This window comes from Tursiops truncatus, chromosome 13 (genome assembly GCF_011762595.2).
Source record: "Tursiops truncatus isolate mTurTru1 chromosome 13, mTurTru1.mat.Y, whole genome shotgun sequence".
NCBI classification, from domain to species: Eukaryota; Metazoa; Chordata; class Mammalia; order Artiodactyla; family Delphinidae; genus Tursiops; species Tursiops truncatus.
This window is the reverse complement of record NC_047046.1, coordinates 48145921-48168767: the sequence shown is the minus strand read 5'-3', so window position 1 is coordinate 48168767 and position 22847 is coordinate 48145921. Positions and strand designations below refer to the sequence as shown.

General features: G+C 38.7%; 1 protein-coding gene across 1 annotated transcript in view; it reads right to left on the bottom strand.

Moving 5' to 3' along the window:
- The window catches only part of ASXL3 (ASXL transcriptional regulator 3), a 110069-nt gene that overhangs the window by 54384 nt on the left and 32838 nt on the right, over nucleotides 1-22847 (bottom strand). Inside the window, exons 6-7 of the mRNA XM_073789893.1 lie at nucleotides 20099-20262; nucleotides 8752-8823 (exon numbers count right to left, since the gene is read on the bottom strand). Of these exons, the coding sequence (XP_073645994.1) occupies nucleotides 8752-8823; nucleotides 20099-20262 (236 nt within the window). The remainder of the gene's footprint in view (nucleotides 1-8751; nucleotides 8824-20098; nucleotides 20263-22847) is intronic.

Here is a 22847-nt window from a genome sequence, read left to right as displayed (position 1 = left end):
CCCACTCTCACTTCTATTATTCAACATAGGGTTGGAAGTTTTAGCCACAGCAACCAGAGAAGAAAAAGAAATAAAAGGAATCCAAAAAAAAGAAGTAAAACTGTCACTGTTTGCAGATGACAGGATACTATACACAAAGAATCCTAAAGATGCTACCAGAAAACTACTAGAGCTAATCAGTGAATTTGGCAAAGTAGCAGGATACAAATTAATGCACAGAAATCTCTTGCATTCCTATACACTAATGATGAAAAATCTGAAAGAGAAATTAAGGAAACACTCCCATTTACCACTGCAACAAAAATAATAAAATACCTAGGGATAAACTTACCTAACGAGGAAAAAGACCTGTATGCAGAAAACTATAAGACTCTAACGAAAGAAATTAAAGATGATACAAACAGATGGAGAGATACACCATGTTCTTGGATTGGAAGAATCAACACTGTGAAAATGACTGCACATGCAATGCAATCCCTATCACACTACCAATGGCATTTTTCACAGAACTAGAACAAAAAATTTCACAATTTGTACGGAAACACAAAAGACCCCGAATAGCGAAAGCAATCTTGAGAAGGAAAAATGGAGCTGGAGGAATCAGGCTCCCTGACTTCAGACTATACTACAAATCTACAGTAATCAAGACAGTGAGGTACTGGCACAAAAACAGAAATACAGATCAATGGAACATTATAGAAAGCCCAGAATAATCCCATGCACATATGGTCACCTTATCTTTGATAAAGGAGGGAAGAATATACAATGGAGAAAAGACAGCCCCTTCAATAAGTGGCACTGGGAAAAGTGGACAGCTACATGTAAAAGAATGAAATTAGAACACTCCCTAACACCATACACAAAAATAAACTCAAAATGGAATAAAGACCTAAATGTAAGGCCAGACACTATCAAACTCTTAGAGGAAAACATAGGCAGAACACTCCATGACATAAATCACAGCAAGATCCTTTTTGACCCACATCCTAGAGAAAGGGAAATAGAAACAAAAATGAACAAATGGGATGTAATGAATCTTAAAAGCTTTTTCACAGCAAAGGAAACCATAAACAAGACGAAAAGACAACCCTCAGAATAGGAGAAAATATTTGCAAATGAAGCAACTGACAAAGGATTAATCTCCAAAATATACAAGCAGCTCATGCGGCTCAATATCAAAAATACAAACAACCCAATCCAAAAACGGGCAGAAGACCTAAACAGACATTTCTCCAAAGAAGACATACAGATTACCAACAAACACATGAAAGGATGCTCAACATCACTAATCATTAGAGAAATGCAAATCAAAACTACTATGAGGTCTTACCTCACACTGGTCAGCATGACCATCATCAAAAAATCTACAAACAATAAATGCTGGAGAGGGTGTGGAGAAAAGGGAACCCTCTTGCACTGTTGGTGGGAACGTAAACTGTACAGCCACTTTGGAGAACAGTATGGGGGTTCCTTCAAAAACTAAAAATAGAACTACCATACGTCCCAGCAATCCCACTACTGGGCATATACCCTGAGAAAACCATAATTCGAAAAGAGTCATGTACCACAATGTTCACTGCAGCTCTATTTACAATAGCCAGGACATGGAAGCAACCTAAGTGTCCATCAACAGATGAATGGATAAAGAAGATGTGGCACATATATACAATGGAATATTACTCAGCCATAAAAAGAAACAAAATTGAGTTATTTGTAGTAAGGTGGATGGACCTAGAGTCTGTCATACAGAGTGAAGTAAGTCAGAAAGAGAAAAACAAATATCGTATGCTAACACATATATATGGAATCTAAAAAAAAGGTTCTGAGGACCCTAGGGGCAGGACAGAAATAAAGACTCTGACATAGAGAATGGACTCGGGAACACAGGGAGGGAGAAGGGTAAGCTGAGACGAAGTGAGAGAGTTCCATGGACATATATACACTACCAAATGTAAAACAGATAGCTAGTGGGAAGCAGCCGCATAGCACAGGGAGATCAGCTTGGTGCTTTGTGTCCACCTAGAGGGGTTGGATAGGGAGGATGGGAGGGAGATGCAAAAGGGAGGGGATATGGGGATATATGTGTACTCATAGTTGATTCACTTTGTTATATGGCAGAAACTAACACACCATTGTAAAGCAATTATACTGCAATAAAGATGTTATAAAAAACAAAATTAAAAAACCAACAACCATTTAATGTTTCTGGAATCTTTCCTAAGGGAACAGAGCATGTGAAGAAAGTATTATCCAAAAAATCTACTAAATCTTGGTAACCACAGCAAGAGTGTGTCAATTAAGCCCCAATGCAATGCCTCCATCCAACAGGTTTCTGTGATGGAAGCTCCTCCCCAGAGAGAGCCCCCTCTTCTGAGGGACAAGGGGCTCCCTTTTCCTCCGCTCCAAGTAAAGGAATGCAGTAACTCAATGGGAGGGGCAGGTCAACAGCTTTCCTCATCCCCTTCTTTCCCTGACATGCAGAGGTTAAATTCCTGGCAAGTGTAGCCAAGAGCTCAGCAGCACCTTTCCTCTACCAGTGATCATTCTACGATGGTAGCTTTACACCAGGGGAAGCAGGCCAGGAATACTGGGACCATGAATGTCCTCACCTAAGCCACCTGTAGGGTGGAGCTTCCATTCCAGCAGAGGCAAGATGTGAAGACCACAGGCTACCATTCCCACCAATCTCTGCTACTAAAGCAAGTGTCACTCCTGTCCCTGGCTCTGGAACAGTGGCTCTAGATTTTTCCCAGGCCAAGAGGGAGTTGATAAGAACAGAGACCTTCTAAGGTTTCCCCCCAAAAGCTGATTTTACTTAAAACAGAGTGCAGGGAAGCTTAAGCTGAAGGATGCTCTTGAAACAAATGGAGATTTTGCTGGTGAGCAATTAAGGGGAGACTGGTAGCTCTCTAAGAGCAACAAGCTAGACCATAGGTCAACTAATTTATCAGAGAGAACCCGGGAAAGATACAGGTAAGAGGTGCCCTCCTAGAGTTCAAACAAATCTCAAAAACTAGCCTCAAAACCATGCCTGCAAAGTGGTCTAATTTAATTGGATCAGACTGTGGACAAATTTATGCCCCAAGGCATTGTTAAAAACAATAAAGCAATTAGGCAGCAATTAATGGAGCCTAAGGGCTGAGTGTGATATCAAATGAGATTGTAAAATTCTTTAGCACAGTCATTATATCTACCCATTAATTTTATCCCCCTTGCTTACCAAGGAAACAGAATACTTAGAAAGAGGCTAACAATGTTTGTGAATGGCAAAATGTAATTTTATTGTGACCACTGAAAACCTAATATAAATTGATTATCCCGTCCCCCAAAGCAAATATAAACAAATTCCTCAAGATTATGATAAATAATGATAAAATTACAATCAAAAGGAATATTCTCCTTCTTTAAGGAAAAAAATACTTTAAATACTTACTAGATTCAGCATAGGCATTTATAATGGTTTAACAGAGAGATCAGGGAAAGGAATAAAGAACTCCAGCATGACTGTGATCATGGCCAAGGCTATGCTCTTGGAGAAGAATCATCAGAGGCTTCATAGTGCAGGAAAATTCAATTTCACTAAAATAATCCAGCCAAGTCTCTAATCAAATTAACAGGAAAACAAAAACAATCCCTGGAGAAGGGTTTGGAGTGGAATCAGTATACAGGTGCAGATAACCTAAAATGTACGGGGAGGGGTGGGGCAGTGGTGGGGAGGAAGGGAGAGGAGCATAAAGAAATAGGAAAGAATGACCCATAGGCTGGAAAACAATCAGGCAAGAAAACTGCGTGTAAGAGGCCCTGATGTTAGATTTAACACAAAAAGGCTTCAAAGCAGTCGTTATAACTACCTTTAAATAATTAAACAAAACCATTCTTAAATAAGTTGAGGAAGGTATGATGACAATGTTTCATCAAATAGAGAATATCAATAAAGAGATAATGACTATGAAAAGAACCGACTGAAAATTCTGGATTGAAAAGTAAAATAACTAAAATGAAAATTTCACTAGAGGGGCTCAACAGTAAATTTGAATTGGCAGAAGAAAGAATCAGCAAACTTGAAGATATGGCAATAGTAATTATGCATTCTGAAGACAACAGAGGAAAAAGGATGAAAAAAATGAACAGAGCCTCAGAGAAACATGGGAAACAATTAAGTGTATCAATGAATACGTAACAGGAGTTAACATAAAGAGAGGAAAGAGAGAAGGAAGCAGAAAAATAGTCAAAGGAATAATGGCCAAAACGTCCCAGACTTAATGAAAATGACCTAAAAAATTGAAGAAGCTCAACATACTTTAAGTAGGATAAATATGAAGAGATCCACACCCAGACACATCATAGTAAAAACGTGGCAAGCCAAAGAGAAAAGTTTGAAATAAACAAGAGGAAGAAGACTTAATATGTACAAGGGAATTGCAATACCATTAACATCAATCCAAAAATAAAATGAAGGAAAACAATCCATTTACAATAACATTAAAAATAATAAAATAGGAAGGGATAAATTTAATAGAAGAAATGAAAAACATACTCTGAAAACTAAAAAAAAAAAAGTCGAAAGAAATCAAAGAAGATATAAATAAATGGAAAGACATCCCAAGTTATGGATCAGAGGACTTAATATTGTTAAGATGGCAATATTCTCAAAAGTGATCTACAGATTTAAGACGATTCCTATCAAAATTACAACTGGCTCCTTTACAGAAATTGACAGGCTGATCCTAAATTCATTTGGAAATTCAGGGTCCCAGAACAGACAAAACCACCTTGAAAATGAAAAAAAAAAAAAAAAATTGAAGGACTCACACTTCTAAAAATCTAAAGGAAAAAATTTTTAAATATAAAAAAAAAAGATTAGAACAGTTTAGGTATTGACACAGAGAATATATTCTTAAGCTAGACACGAAACTCCACATCATACGTGAAAAATCAAATTTTCTACAGAGCTACGGATAATTTAAAAAGAGACTATAGACGTTTGAGGAAAAACAGAAAAATCCCCAAAGCTTCTCTATCACAATAGCATTTAATCGTATATTATTCTGACCCAGCTCCCTCCTTCCAGTTTGCTTGTTCACCTATTCCTACTATGACCATTCTTGGACTCATTATGACCTGCTGTCCACTCATCACTTTACTTTCACCCAGTCCATTGTTCCTCTCTTTTCATCATTCCCTTCCTTGTCAAGTTTAGATTTCCTGGCTCATCATGTTCCTATGATCCTTGCCCTTCTCATCGTCTGGATATGCCCATATGACAAAAGCCCAGTCCGTGGTGGACCTTGCCATTCTACAGCCAGTATTTTTGGAAAAATCCACTCTTTAAAGCAGACAGGTTTGATAATGAAGTCTTCAACTCCAGGCCACGTATCACTCACTCTCAAGCTAGCTTATTCTGCTGCTTTCAGTGAACTCAATTTCTCACTCTTCAGTGACTATTTCAAACTCCATTTACCTCAAGCTCTTTACCTTCCTCCCTATCTCAACATACCCATCACTACCAGTCCATGATTTTGACTTCTACCTTTTCTAGGGGGAAGAAGAACCTGTGGTGATCAGACGGGAAACCCCTAGACTTTCTATTACCAAGTGTCACACCCATCTTCTTCACCCGCTTTCTTCCTTCCTTCCAGTTTTCCTGGAAATGGTGCTCTGCTTCCTTTCTAAGGAACACCTCTCCACCAGTGCTCTGATCACTGCCTTCTCCACCCCTGCCTTTGAAGAGATCATTATAATAGGCAACCAATTTCCATTTTTACTTTGACTAGTTAACTGCTCCCTCTCAATGGGTCCTCTATTCCTTTGACAAGAAACATACTAAATCCTCCCCCACATGAAAAAATAAATCAAACAAAACCCCACCTCTCTTCTTCAATCATGCTGTTCCAGTTACCCTTATGACCGTTTACACTTCATAACAAATTTCTTACAAGATATGCCTGTCTCTATTTTTTCCTTCCTTTCTTCTTTAACTCAACCCCGATCCTATTCCAATCTGGCTTTCCTCACTATCAAATAAGTGAAATGGTTCTAAAAAGTACACTAACGAGAAACAAGGAATTAAAATGATCATCATTTGTAAGTGATATGATTATCTGGAAAACTCAAGGGCATAAAATGAAAAACAATGAAAAATTATCAAAAATTGAGTAAGATGGCTGAGAAAAAAAAATAGCTTTCACATACACAACAATTCTATTACAGAAGGAAAGACCCCATTTACAATAGAAATTTTTCAAAGAGAACAATGGCCTCAAGGTACTCAACAAGAAATTCTTAGATCTAAGAACTTTCTCAACAAGGAATTCTAAGATCTAAGAAATTCTAAGATTTACATGCAGGGGAAAAAATGAAGCAGTCTCTCCAAATTGTCTCCTTCCACTCTCTTTTGAAGCCACTTCTAACTGGTTTTTCCTCCCTACCATACCTCCAAAATTGCTCTTGTCAAGACCACCAGTGAACTACACATGTGAAATCTGATGGTGACCTCTCCATTGTCATCTATTCAATACTTAAGCCTTAATAATACAAACCACTCGCTCCTTAAATATTTACTCCCTTAATTTCAGTGATACAAACACTTGGTTTTCCTCTACCTCACTTCATTGGCTATTACTTTTCAGTTTTATTTGCAAGCTTAATCCCTTTTATTCTGCCATTAAGATATGGAAATCTCAAGGCTAAGTCTTGGGCCCTCTTCTCATTCTATTCTATAGTACATGTCATTTATATCCATGGTCTTAATTAACATCTATATGTTGGTGGTTCCCTTTTTTTTTTTTAAACTCATGCTTAGAACTCTAACCTTCAGACCTACAGAGCCAACTTCTTATTCAAAATTTCCATACAGACTTCTCAAAGGCACCTCAGATGCAACATGGCCAAAACTAAAAACACGCTTTTCTTCCAGTTTTACCTACTCCAGTAAATGGCACCGACCCACGCATCTATTGGCCTAACAAGACACTGAAGCTGAGTAACAGAGGAAACCAAGGCAGTTATAGTTCACAGGAAGAGAATCACAGGACCAAAGAAGAGAACCAGAGCACCTCAGAGAGAAAGTTCTGGACTTCTCCTCGGAGGAAACAATCGGGGGCTGGGCAAGAACTACTCACAAAGTCTGTTCTCACCAGGCAGACTGGAAAAACACAGGCCTCAGTGATGGGGAAGAATCTGCCATGGACTGAATTCTTCTGGCTCTGCCTAAGACAGCTTAAGGTTCCTAAGTATCGAGCTATTTACGAATACAGGCAGATCTCATTTTGCTGTGTTACTCCACTTCGCAGATATTGCGTTTTTTTTACAAATTGAAAGTTTGTGGCACTCATGCATCACGCAAGTCTATCAGCGCCATTGTTCTGACAGCATTTGCTCACTTTGTGTCTCTGTGTCCTATTTTGGGAATTGTCACAATATTCCAAACTCTTCCGTTATTATTGTATCTGTTATGGTGATCTGTGACCGGGGATCTTTGATGGCACTATTGTAATTGTTTCAGGGCACCACAAACCACACCCATAAAAGAAGGTCAACTTAATAAATGTGTGGGTTCTGACCGCTCCCTCTGAAGGCTCAGATGAGGGTTAGCACTTTTTAGCAATAAAGTATTTTTTATTTAAGATATGTACATTGTTATTTTGGATATAATGCTGCTGTGCACTTAAGATACTAAGTATAAACATACTTTTATATGCACTGGGAAACTAACAAGTTCGCGTGACTTGCTTTACTGCAACACTTACTTTATAGCGGTGGTCTGGAACTGAATCCAAAATACCTTCGAGGTCTGCCTATACCTTAACGACATCAAGCTCACTTCCATGCCTGCTCACAAGCTTCCTCTCTCTTCTTGAAAATTATATTCCCAGGGGCTTCCTGTACACTCCTCCTTCAATGTTGTTTCTCCTGCTAGACTATAAGCTCCGTGAAAGCAGACGCAGGACAATCTCATGTAACATAGTATCCCCAATGTCTAGCACGTTGCATAGCCCACTGTAAAACTTCAATTACTATTTTAAATACAACTACTTTTTCCTCAGTGGTCTTCAGCTTACTAATAGATATTGTCGAAATCATTTTTATTCTGTTTCAGTAACACACAGAGGGTCTTGTTCTCTGAACTGTCACACTGGGTCTATTTTTTGAACTGCCACATCTTTCCTATGTCGCATTATTGATCTGTCTTTTCATCGTAAGACAGGGAGGTCAGTAGGTGCTGGATCATTACTGGATATTGAGATGGTCTCTTCAGAAACTCTTTTGGGCCCTGTACAAGTCTTTCAGGCTCAGATAAGGAAAAAGTGCATGTTCACCCCACTGATGCTTCCCCAAGTAAAGGTTTGCACTTGTGGGGAGTAGCGATTCATTCTGTAATAAAAAAAAACGTATTAACCACATGTTTAAGGATATATCAGTGAGGCTAGGCCTCCCTTTAGCTGGCAAAACAGCCAGGCTTTGGACATAGAAAACCAGCCAACCCCTTAGGCAAGCATAGACTGGAAACATTTTCTGCAGTGTTGTAAACGTCCGCAGTTGAGAGGCTAAATCCTAGGGAACATTTCCAGAGAGCAGGAGCCAGATAGAGATTTGTTTCTCCCGAAGGCTCCACTCTTGCCTCCGGCCCTGACAACTCAGCTGGTTTTGCCTAAGGTAGTTTCTACAGTCCCTTTCAGTGAAATCCCACAGGCAGCTCTCTATAGGCGGTCACTTGCACTTTGGACACCTCTCACCTCCGTCTAGTCTCACCTTCATCGCCTCCAGCAGAAACTCCTCCCAGTTTCTGGAATCTGGATGGCATTCTTCCCCCAGGTTCCAGGACTGATAAAGAAATATATTGATGGGAAAAAGCCAGTGTCATTTTAATGGGAATCTAGAAGCAGAGCAGCAAATTCAATACGCACTTATACTGCCACCGTAATCCAGACGTTCAAACGTTATTAGACTGTTTACTTCCTGCCTATAATTGATTCTTTATTCCTTTACACTGGTCTTTAATAAATTTTACAAATGGAATCAAAATATTTTCTCAGGCAACTTTATTTTTTGAATAGGGTTTGATAACTACTATGAGTTCTAAAGGTGATTTAATAAGTGAAATCTGTTCTCTTCTTTCTACTCTCGAGCCTAGTTTAAGGGTAAGTCATTGTATGACACCTGTCCCTAATGGTCCACGGTGACCTTGGCATTACAATGCCCCTTATGAAAAGGAGAGGCACTGGTATATCATCTGCCACGTGCATGACTCCCTTTCTCAAATTCTAGTCATTTGTACGATAAAGCAAGGTTAAAGTTCCTTATTCTCCATTCCTGTATAAACTAGTAGTTAAGAATTAAACATACATATATTACTAAATAATTTATATAACAAAAGGTGATTATGCAAATATTAGATGACAACAGTAAATATTTATTAATCTGATAAGCCAATGGCTGGTGATCACACAGGGCCAAAGACACTCCCACAGGCCATGGGGTGGTCACTTAGTATTCAATATAAAGGAGAAAAAAAGCGGTTTAATGCACAGAATGGGATGTTGTCCGGGTTAAATAAGTTTGTGCTCTTCAATTAACTACCTTATGCACGGGACAGAATAGGCTCCATTTGTTGGATTGCCTATTATGTGCAATTACTTGCACATCTGTAATCCAATCCAGTCTAAACATTATTTGATATACACTGAAGCAGATCCTGATAAACAGAAGTTGATGTTAACTATCCAGTTAGCTAAGAAATGAATAATATCCAGATGAAATCACTTCCCTGCATGAGCATAGAGCTCAAATGGCAAGAATGGAAATACCAAGGCGTGGTCGGCAAGGATACCTTTGGTCATGTATGATTTACTATCACCAGTAAGTGACTGAGGCTGGAAGGAATATTGGATTTCCTAAGTACTTTAAGATATGCTTTCAGAAGCAGGGAAAAAGCCAAAATGTCAGTTCCATTAAAATAATTACATCGCAGGTACGTGCTTACTTTTACCTAGAGGCTTAAGATACGACTATTTTTTCACGTCTTTAATAGTTTTGAATTTCTATAATCTGTTTGGTAAACTGACATTTCATTGTATATGCTATTTGTAGAATAAAATAACGGTATAATTTTAAAATCAACATATACAGTACATAGAGCAATCTCTAAGAGGAGCCTGAGTTATTGCAAATGTATGAGCTATTTCCATGGAAGAAAAAGATGGAAAGCCCTTTCCCATTTGTATTTATAAAGGCTGCGTGACTCTTTATATATATACACTGATGCCAACAGAGCCATCAGAAATCAATAAATCACATTCTCATGTGCTGTAAAATGTCTGACACACACATTCATTTTCCTGGTCTGAAATTCTCTGCAAAAGGGACTGTGTAAATGTTCCATTTTAGTTTAATGACATTCTCCACAGTTAAAATGATGTGCATTATTACCAGTGAGTTCAAAAACCTGAAGAGCACAAAGCTAGATAGGGTTTTAAAGAGACTACATAGTACATATCCTTCATAGTACATATCCTTCAGTGGCCTGTCATTTAACAGAGCACAGACACACAGATATGAATGCAGGACCAAATCAGGAGATTAGTAAGAATGGATTGAAATGCTGCAATTACCACTTGGACGAAAAAATAATAGGCATAATTTATTTAGAAGCAGCTGGGGGATGGTCCCGTAAGTATTTGGAGACACAGCCCTGAGAGGCCGACGCCACCGAATGGAGAAAGAGATGAACATCACTTAAAAATGACACAGACGACAGAAATGACAACAACCTATTCATCAGTGACATCAACCTGAAAGTGTAACAAAAACCTAAATAACACTCCACCTGAGTTGACATTTATTCCACCAGCTGCCCTATATTTTAAAAAGGTCTCAAAATTGTTCTACGTAGACATCGTTTCTAAAGTACAAATGCTTAAAGAAAGAAGGGATCTGTCATGTATAATCTAGAAGGTTCTAAGAATTCTGCAAGCACATCTTGCAGAGAGCTAAGCAGAAAAGGCAACATCTGAAATAAACCCCAGCCCTGAATTTATTAAGCCAGTATTCCTAGGTGGGGACTGAAGGAAGAACTAGCTACAATTCTGCCTGTTCACTGGCACTGAGCAATGTTGCTCTGGCCTCTTGTTTCTTTGTATTTGGTCTCTGAACCAAAATGCTGTGGCCAAGGAGATGACACTTGACCCATGCGTTTACCCAAACCTGATCATATTCAAGGTGTGTTATTCTGAGACTCTTCATTCAAAATGTAGCTTTCTTCCTTTAATCCACATTTTCCTTTCCCTGAGACCTCCACTCACTCTAGCTCCTCTGACCTAACTTTTCTTCCTATCCAGCCTGGACCCCATAATCAACCACCCCAACAAGCATCTCACAAGTCCCCTACAACCTTTCAGCTCCTTTGTAAATCTCCAACACCCTGGCAAAATCCAACTCCTGGCACCAAGCTAAGTGTACCAATACTTAGCACTGTGGGGTGGAAAACACAGAAGCAGACCAAGTGTGTCTGCTGGCATCTGAACTCAGATGGGGCCTCAATGCTGTTCAGCAGCCACTTCTTCCCCAGGATGAAGCCACAGTACAGTCCATCAGGCTGCTTTCCAAAGCCTTTAACTCTTGTGAAAGCCCTAATTCTCTAGCCTCTGAGAAGACAAATACACCACCACCCAGCTGAAAACCCCTCACTCTGCACCATACTCTTCACACTTAGTTATTTCTTCCCTCCTTCTTTCCTGCTTCTCTCCTCTCTGATCTCAGAAATCAACACTTCTTTTTTTCTTAAGCCAGCTTCTTTACCAAGAGAGTCCATTCCTTGCCATCTCTTCTAAGACTTCCATCCATAAATCAAATCCTCTCTCTTCTATCGTCAATTTCTTCTATCAACTGCCTCAGTTTTTAGGACAAAAACATGTTTAAGCCCATCCTAGCTTTAAAAACATACCAATCTTTTGCTATTCTCAAATGCGTAATAAATACTTACTGCCTAAAAGGGGTATTCAACTCTTCCTTCCCCCTCAAATCCAATTACCAAATCATGATGATTTTATTTCTAAAATGCCTGTATTCGATAGAATTGCCCCCCCCCCCCGCACAAGTTCATAGGTTGAAGCTCTAACCATGTGACTATATTTGGAGACATGGCCTTCAAAGAGGTAATTAAGATTAAATGAGGTCGTATAGCTGGGCCCCAACCCAATATGAGGGGTGTCTTTATAAGAAGAGAACAGGACACTAGTGATGCAGGCATGCAGAAAAAAGGTCACGTGAGGACACACAGAGAAGGAGGCTGTCTAAAAGCCGAGAAGAGAGGCCTCAGGAGAATCGAAATATGCTGGCATCTTGAATTTGCAGCCTCCAGAACTGTGAGAAAATAAATTGCTGTTTCTAAGTCACCCAGTCTGTGGTATTTTGTTATGGTAGCCCTAGCAAACTAATACAATGTCTCATGAATGAGGCCTTTCCTTTTCACTCTTTGGCTTCGGCAAAAGTTCTTATGTTTATCAGATATGTTAAACTAGCTTTCTAAGTGGCTTCCCAGGCTATATTCATTGACTAGGAAAACACTTACTGAGCACTTACTATATGCCAGGCACAGTGAATGGGAGAAACAGAGCCACTGTCCTGGGGCTGTTTATTTTCATGAGGAAAGACAAATGAACAGATACATAACCAAGTTAATCATAGACTGTGACAAGTGCAGGAAAGGAAATAAACAGAGAACTAAGACAGAAAACATCCAGAGAGGCTACTTTAGATGGGAGGGGAGGAAAGAAGAGCCTTTATGAGGAGCTGACATTGAGACTTGGTGGAGAAGAACGAGCTGGCCTTGGCAAATGATGCTGAGAAAACATTCCTGGCAGAGCTGTGAGAGAGCACAGAGGCTGAGAGAGAACAGAAGCTGAGGTTTCAGAGGCAGGAAGGAAGATAGTGTGGCTACACCACAGCCAGGTGGAGAATGGGGGAATCTCTCCTCTATTCCATGCTTCATTCTTCCAATAGAGCTCTTTTTCTATAATATAAATCTAATAATGTCATGCTCCAAATGTAAAACCTTGCTATGTTCTACATGGCCTTTTTTATAGGCTTGCTCCAGCCTACCTTTCTAGCCTCAAGTTTCTCACCCTATACCCCAGTCATCTAAAATTATGCGTGGACAGACATCATATACTTCTCTGCCTCTCTCTCGGGTGCCAGGAGCATCATGTAGGGAAAGAGCATCAACTTGGCACCAGACAAACCTGTGTTCAAATTCTGGCTCCCGCGTTTTTACTTGGAAGAAGTTAGGTTAAGTCCTTTTCTCTCCCTGATCCACAGTTTCCACATATGAGGTGGGGTTAGTAATGCAGACTCTTTGGAGAGTTACTGTAAGCATTAGTGCTCATCTCTGTAGGAGGCCTAGCACTGTAGGTAATCAGTATTATTATTGATACATATGTTTCCTCTACTAGGAATGCCTGACACACTTCTTAACTTGGGAAACTTCCTCCATTGTTTTGGACCTAGTTCAGTAATACCTTCTCTTGAAACCTTCTCCAACTCCCACAGACAGAACATAATCACCTCCTCCGTGTCACCTTAACACAAGGCATATACTAACACCATGGCATGGCTCTGGACCTACAGGTCTTCACCTCACGCCCAGCCCCACTCTTCTCTAACCATTACTTCCCTCAAGGTAGGAAGTGGAACTTACTAATGTTTATATCATCAATGCTTATCCGGCACATAATACACGTTAAATAAACACTGGTTGAATGAATGAACTCTATACCCTAGTCCTCCCCCAAACCACCAGAGTCTGCTTACATCCACATCATTCTACTTCCTCAAAAGGTCTGTCATTCAGGAGCCCGGCAGGTACAGGTGGCTCATTCAAGTCATCATCGTTCAAAGAAAGTAGATTAAAGTGACTATTTATAAAGGTGTGGGCAGGATGCAGCAAAACCACAGAGGACAGTGCATTAAACCAGAGCTAATGATGGGGGCTAGTATTTGACATGAACGGTAAGGGGAGAAGGGGGTGATTGGAATTTGGACAGAGAGAGCTGTGTGGCAAGGGCCTTCTGACAGAAGCTGGTCAGTGGATGTGGCCCGTGCTGACCACACAGGGCAGGTGAGGGGCTCAGCCTCACTTTTCTTCCTCCACCCAATCCCCTGTTGGGGCTTCCCAAGAGCTGAAACCTATTAGAATCCAGAAGGCCTTCTCCTCCCCCTCCTGAGGAATTCAGGCCTGAAGCTAAAATTAACATAGGTCCCTGCATGAGGGGCTCACGATGGCTCAGAGTGGGATCACTGCGCCCAGCGGGGTGAGGTAGAGGGGAGGCCTGGGGAGGAGCTGCAGAGACAGAGCACGGTTTGGTGGTGGTGGGGCGCCTGTACAGGCCAGGCCTGGTAAGCAGTGTCAGGGGTCAAGAAGGAAGTGGGGGGAAGGTGCCCAAGCAGGGTGGGTGGGTACGTGGGCCGTCATGGAAAGTCAGAGCCTCAAGGAGACCATCCCCATGGGGAGGTATGCTGGCCAACATGGAAGACTGGTTACCTACAAGGGGATTAATCGACTACTTAGATATATTAAGGATAATAGAAACTGAGTTTCTCACTGTCACTGTCAAACAGCTTTGGAAAGGGAGAAAACCAGAATGAACTATGGGGTATTAGATTAGCGTTGAAGGTATTAGTGTGAATTCATGGTTTACAAGATATAGAGGAACATATAGAATAAATGCAGATAGAAATTGTGCTATGTTTATATATAGGCTCATACTCTTTCTTCTATAAGATGTCCCTTATCTCCAAGACACAGAAGGAGGTGTTCACACACACATACATGCACACACATGTATGGATGTATGCATTCCTATATATACATACATATATTTCCTAGGTCTGTCATAGATCTGGGAGAAGCAACACCCCAATAGCAAAGAGCAAGTGTTTCATGAGATACTGACTTCTAAATACCATCTTCCACTAAAGGGAACCACGGCTCCTTGGAGAAAGGATTCATTCCAGGGCTGAGACAGGGAAAGTACAAGATGAGACTGAAACAATTCCATGTATTTTAAAGTAATGAAATGCTCGAAGAGTGATGGAGACACGTCAGAAGACACAGGAGCCAGCTTGAACAGGCTCCTAGTGACCAGATGTGGACAACTGAGCATAATAACCTATTGAAAAACTAGGAAACAAGGAAACCATACAGATAGGAGTAAGTGGATAAATTGAGAGTCTCAAGAACAGGATATATCCTCACAAAATACTATTTAATTACAAAGAGGGAAGAAGTAACTTTACACTGAAGAAACTCGGCGGATACATTTTAATCAAATGACTGGGAGAAATCAAAATTGTGTGCTACCTCATAGGTGCAAGGAGAATATAGCATCATTTATCGTATTCCTCCCAACGGTACACAATCTGAATCTGATCACTAGGAAATATGACACAAACTAACATTAGCCTATAATCTTCAAAAGTGTCAAAATCATGAAAGTCAAGAGATGATTAAAGAACTCTTCTAGAATGAAGGAGACTAAAAAGATACGACAACTAAATAAAATGACAGATTCCATACTGAATCTTGTTGCTAAAAGTGACATTACTGGGACAGGTGGCTAAACTTGAATAGAGTCTAAGAATCACACAGTAAGAATGATCAATGCTAGCTTCCTGATCTTGATTGGCTGCACTGTGCTTATGCAAGAGGACGCCCTTGTTTGTAGGAAAAAGCAGGCTTAAAGTCATAATATACTGAGGGTGGGGGGAGGGATGGATAATGAGGCTTGAAACTTCTTCTCTAATATATCTTTAAATTTTGTGAAAGTTTATGATTATTTCAAAATTCAAAAAAAAAAAAAAAGAAAGGAAGACAGAGGCATCCTTTCTCTTGATGCAGTAGTCCATACGTGGATTACTCTCCATATACAGCCTCCTGGAGCAAAGCAGAGAAAAGAAGGTGGAGGGTGGATCTAAAGGAACAAAGAAAAGATGTCCCACTTACTCCCCAGTGACTTCCTAATGTCCATCTGAGACACTTGCCTGTACATAACCTCCCCATTGATGATCTCTCATGGATTTGCTATTTTCTATCTATTCCCTGGCTCCTCCCATACCCTTTCTAATACTTTCTTACAAATATATGTACTCCTTTGGGATGGCCATGATATCTCACAGGCTCATCAAATCCCATAGCTGACAGTATAATCTACGTAAATTTTAATCACTAATTCCATCTTCTCCAGTCACAAAACCTGAATATATATAGCCATCTTTGGACATTTCATATAGTTTATAGAAGCATCTCAACCCAACGTGTTCAAAACCAAACTCAACACCTACCCTACTACAGTGGACATGATAGTTGACTTCTCCCCCACCCTCCACTGCATAGCCTCTAATAGAACTTCCTAAAAACCAGATTTCTAAAGTTTTCCTGACATCTCCACAGTGCACCATTCTACTTCAGGAGTTGGTGAGCACCCTAAAATTCAGGAGTAGGCCTGGTTGCTTTAAACCAATCCGCATATTCCACTTCCTCAGCTAGGGTCGTTGTTTAAGAAGTAGTCACTGTGATCTACTGATACGTAGTATCATTCTTGTGACTCAGGTTTATCTTTGAAATACTGGGACAGAAGTATTTTCTTGTATTGAAAACAAGCTTTTGTACAAGTGAAATTCATAGGTATTTCACATAATTACAGTACCTTCCACTCGCTCAAATAAATCTTTGTAATCAGATTCACATTTCCATGCCTTTCCTACTCATTCTGGCCTAGAAAATGGTGATGTTCACCGACTTTTGGGGTTTTATAAACTGAAGTGAAATAGACCGGTTTTGGAAGGTTGTTTCATCAAGTTGCCTGTTCCTTTCTGCTGGGAGGTAGGGTTGAGCTCAACTCTAGCAGGGCCCGGAGAAAGAGCTCTAAACTTCTTGATGTCAAATGCTAATAGGCCCACAGAGCCTTCCTGTCCTCCCAAGTCACCCTAAATAAAATCTCCATTTGCCTTCCAGACCTTCTACAGACCTTCTTCTTCCAGACCATCCCATAGGCAGTGTCATTTATTCCCACTCTTCTGGGTTGAAAATATGCCGGGAATTCAGTCCTTTCTTTTCTTTTCCAAGGCCAATGTCTAAGGTCAGACTCTTATCTCTTATTTCAACTACTGTGACTGTCTCTTGCCCAGTCTCCCTGGGTCTTATCTTTCTGCCTCTCCAATACATTTTTTTACAGAGCTACTGGCTCCTAAGAGAAAATAATGACAATATGTTATTTATCCTTTGGATCTTCTTCTCCTGCCCTATGTCTAGGCACTAAAATATTTATTTAAATTATTTTATGTATGCTGTTTCTCATTTGAGAAATCTCTGATGGTGCCCACTGGTTTCAGAAAAAGTTAAAAGAGCTTAATCTGCAACCAGGGTCATCGAGGTTTAGACCATATTACCCTTTAGCACAGCATCCTACCACACACACAGCAAGTCTGTGTAAACGACAAGCTCTCCCTCTGTAAAATTCACTTTCCCTTGGCTCTACTTACAAAACACCTATTAGTCCTTCAAGGTTCAAGTTAAGTATCTGTTCCACCATAAAATCTTCTCCAATACTACTTTCAGATTAAAGTTTTTCATCCTTCTGCCTTCTGAGGACTTTATATTTCTATTTGACATTTATGTCACTCTGCCTGGTCTTATACTAAATTTGGTATAGATCTATCCAGTTATCAGACTTCTTTCCTAGTAAAGAGGAAACTGTATTTCAGCATGAGGTTGTCTTTCTCCTCCGTCTGTTATTCCTCTGGAAGATTCATTCCTGAAGCCTCTGTATTTAGCACAGTATATGCAGCACATAATACATGCTCAGTGAGTATTTCTTGAATAAATGATTTCCCAATGGACTACATGTTCTTTGAGAACAGGTATTGTGCCTTATTCATTTATATTTCTCACAGTGACTGGAAAAAACTGAGTAACAGAAACTGCTACAGGTTGAATTCAATATTAGGCTTATTGACACTGCCTCCTGGGTTTCTGAAATATTTGGCTAATCCAAGGACAATTTGTCATTTCTTCTTTCCAAAAAGACTGGAGTACTTTACATATGCCAAATCTTATTCCAGGATCTGGAGGTACAACTGTAAACAAGACAAACCACACATACGTTGAAGTGCAGGCAATAGTCACGTAGCTAATAATCCACCTCCCCCTGCCGAAAAAATAAAGTTTTTCTAAACACCTGAACTCAATCCTCAGTCACACCAGCTTGAAACCCAGGAATGATCAGGGGCTTCTCCCTAGACCTTGCTTCAAGTGTTATTTGACAAAATGTAAAATTGCCACCACTGGATGATGGTGCTACTGATGATGGTGGTGATGAGGAAGGTGACTGCACGGTCCTACTCCTCTTCGAGTTCAAGGCTATTCTCCAAATTCAAGCCCTCATTCTGCCTTTTGGAATAACTAAAATTGCTTTCTAACAACACTTTCATGCTTCCCATCTCTAACATTCCCTTTTCAGTATTGCCAGGATAATTTTCTTAAAAAGCAGTGATCTTATTACATTATAGCTCTGTTCAAAAGCCCTCAGTGTCTTTGCACTGCAAACACAGCGTGAACACTGTTTAGACTCCTTAGTGTCACACTTAAGGCATCTTCCAAAATTGACTTCTAATTTGTCTTTCCAGACTCATTTGCATTGTTGTTCCTATAATCCAGACTCCCACAAAATCAGCTTTTGATTTGGTATCTTTGAATCTTTCACATAAAATACATCTCCATCTATTTTATTCAAATTCTGCCTATACCTCTAGGCCCAATTCAAGGATCTTGTATTTGTCTCTGATTTTTTCCCTTCTACATATAAAAGCTCAGTTTACTTTGTGCTCTCCCCCCTAAGCTTACCTGTTTCTCCCTCATATTTTCATTGTTCAGGAATATAGCTTCTGTATCCAACTAGAGTGTATTTAATCATTGATTCAATAAACATGCAATAGGCACTTACTAATAGATATTTCCATTATTCCAAGGCACCAAACATGTATTATATTCATAGTAAATACTGAACAAATTTTCAAACAAAAATGTACTCAAAATCAAAATAGTATTTTTCTATATATGAACAATAATCTCCACCAAAGAGATACATAAGAATGATAGAAGACAGCAGCTTATCAAATTTTAAGTATGTATGAAAGGGTGGGTAAGTTAGGAGAAAACAGAATCAAATAAAAAGCTAAGAAAATTTATTCAGAATAATGTGGAAATATTGAATCAATCTTGCCCATTTCAATTTATGGATGTACCTATCATTTTGAGATACAAATTCATAAACACATGCACATTATGTCCATCAACTGGAAACTATATACAGTGTCAAAATTTATTGAAATGAGAATCACAAGGAAATGTAACAGTTTTGTGAAATTTAATAAAAGTTTATGCGATGAAATATTTTTTTTCTTTTCAAAGGAAACAGCTTTAGAAGATGATTGATGCCTGCTATTATGAGTCTATATTTGTATTTCCTTATTTTAGAGGCTTTTAAAAAATACAGAAATACACTTAAAGCACTTTTAGTTATACTAAAAAAAAGATAAAAGGTGATTATTTATAGGCAATCATATTCACGATGATAGACTCTCAGAAGCCAAATCCAAACATAAATTTTAAATGGTTTAAATGGTTTTTGGAAAGAACTGAGAATGAAAATATTTACATAATTTCTTAGAAACCCTGGCTTTTTATTGCTGCACTTCAATATTCCCTCGGGGCAAAGGGGAAGCTACTTCAAAGATTTATTTGATACTGGAACGTTTGATTTCTTTGTTTTTCCTGCCCAGTGTAGGTAGGTCTGTTGTTTTCACTCTATGGCAATGTGCTGTATTTTAAAGTTTGAATTTGCTCACTAGTGATAATGAAAAATGAGTCTGTTTAGGCAGATTAAGCAAACACACCAATGCTAGCATTTAAGTATATAAATTACATAAATATACTAGATTATTAGAAAACTATCCATCCATGTATCAGTCATCTTCGATAACAGACCTGCCAGTTCATAATAATATAACTGGTGACTAATACCAAATGTCTGAAACTTCTACTTACCTGCCTATCCACTTCTGGGAGCAAAAGCAGGAGGTATTGTTGAAAATGCTGAGGTAAGGAAGCAAACGTATGTTTATTTATTAATGCCCTCAAGTTAGTGTTGACAAGAATAGATCCCGGGGTTTCTATGTCAATATCCTCAGCTTTGGTCCATTTCAAGTGTCCTGTGATAAATAAGCAAGAGGTATGAATTCACTATAGATTGGGAAAAACATACACCTGTACACACACATATGTATACTGACTATATATATATATATATATAATATATATATATTTGATAATGTATTTAATTCTGTCTCTTTTAAGAATGATATTTCAGAATGAAATCTCCAAAGTTTCTTTGGGTTTCTATCTTGCCTTAGTTGTCTTTAATTTTCATAATGTCTACTTCACTCAATACCATCTGTATTTTTAACTCAAAGTAGCACCAGGTCTAGATAAAGAAGTATTTTAATTACGGTCTTCCAATTAATCAGAATCCTCAAAAACTTTAGGAGCATAAATGGTAACAACTACAGTTTTTGTAGATTCTATAAGACTTAGGATCAATGATAACAATAAGAGTGCTGTTAATTTTAATGGAGATAATGAGAGCATTATAGCTGATAGCTGTGTGCTCCCCAAGTGTCATGCACAGCACTAAGCACTGGAGTATTTCAGAAGATGCCTATTCAGGGTGATTTAAGGGTAATACTTTAAAACAGCAATCCTTTATAAAAATATTAGCTGTGAGGCCTGAAATGCCAGTATGCTTTGTAGGATAATTCTACAACTCAGGTACAATGACCTCCAACAGACGGCTGTATATAGAGCCCACAATTCGAAATTACGACACACAAGGGAACAATCCACCATAAGGGACCGTCAGCTGATGCATCAAACGGAAGAATTACCACTCTCAGTTGCTTGAGTTGAGAGAATCACTTGAATGTGATTTTAATAGAGTGTGATTTAAATCAAGGGTCAGCAAATTATTGCCCACGCACTATATCCAGTCCAGTGGCTGCTGGTAAATAAACTTTTACTGGAACACAGACATGCCCAATTGTTTAGCTACTGTCTAGATGTGCCTTCGCACTACAATGCTGAGTTGAATAGTTGTGACAGAAATCACATGACTCACAAAGCCTACAGCATTTACTCTCTGGCCCCTAACAGAAAAACTTGCTGCCCCTTGTTTTAAACAATAGAAACAAAAAAGAAAATAAACTCATTATGAAAAAACAGGACACTGTAATTTTAAAAATAGGCAGATTTGAAACAGAAACAGATAGAACTTCTAGAAATGAAAATTTAGTTTAAAAATTTTTTTAAATATTCCATGGATACAATGAAATAACTATTGAATAAATATAGAGTTGATGAAAATATCTTGAATGCAGCATTAAAAATGATGAGTCAAGAAAGCAGGATAGAGAAAAAATAAAGGGAATGGAATAAGCAGTCGGGATGCACATTTACAGGAGTTGGAGAATGAAAAAACACAGCAAATGGCAGAGAGGCAATATTTGAAAAGCTAACGTCTGAAAGTTTTAGAACTGAAAAAATGATAAGAGTCCTCAGATAAAGCAACATACCAAATCTCAAAAAGGATAAATACCCATTCCTCCATCCGATGTGTTGAAATAGCAAAACATCAAAAATAAAAAGAATACCTTAAAACAGTTTTGAACAAAAATAGATTACCTCCAAAGGGATCACAATAAGACACAGGAACCTTATCATCAATAAATTACAGATGACAATGAAGTATCTTCAAAGGGCCAAAAGAAAAGAAGCATTGATCTAGAATTTCGTTAATAAAGTCCCTTTAAATGGCAATGATATTAACGATATAAGAATATTTTCAGTATCCAAAATGGAAACTATCCCTTAGAGAATCTTGCTGAAAAAGTACTAGTGGATGTTCTTAACAAATAAAGAAATTAACTCAAAGAACGAATGAGTGGGTTGCAGAAACAACGACAAACTAAAAGATTCACAGACATGAGTAACTCCAAATAAACATTAACAGTGAAAAATAATACTAACAACTAATGAGAATTAAAACAAAATGGAAAAAAACCACAAAAAACAGAAGACAGCAATTGCATGAGAGATGGGAAGGTGTGACTGAAATGAGAACACCATATAACCCTGGCACTGTTTGGAAACAGGAGAGATACTGTTAGTTTGTTAAAACTCTACAGGTAGTGTCCTTCTTTGTTTCTTGTAAGGGTCTTTATTTTAAAGTCTGTTTTGTCTGATATGAGAATTGCTACTCCAGCTGACTTCCATTTGCATGCAAGGGATCAATCCAAGATTTAACAATTGTAAATATTTATGCACCCAACATAGGAGCACCTCAATACATAAGGCAAATGCTAACTGCCATAAAAGGGGAAATCGACAGTAATACAATCATAGTAGGGGACTTTAACACCCCACTTTCACCAATGGACAGATCATCCAAAATGAAAATAGCTAAGGAAACACAAGCTTTAAATGATACATTAAACAAGATGGACTTAATTGATATTTATAGGACATTCCGTCCAAAAACTCTGTAGGTAGTCAATGGGAGAAATGGAAAAGACTTATAATTTCCAAATAAATTCATGGAAGGAAAACTCAATCACATGAAGGCATAAAAGGAGAAAAAAATTTTTGATTAAGTCCCCAACACAGTAAAAAAATACAAATGGATTTCATATTAGATTTTAAAAGTAATACAATCTGATTATATACTGCTTTACAAGAGATATAC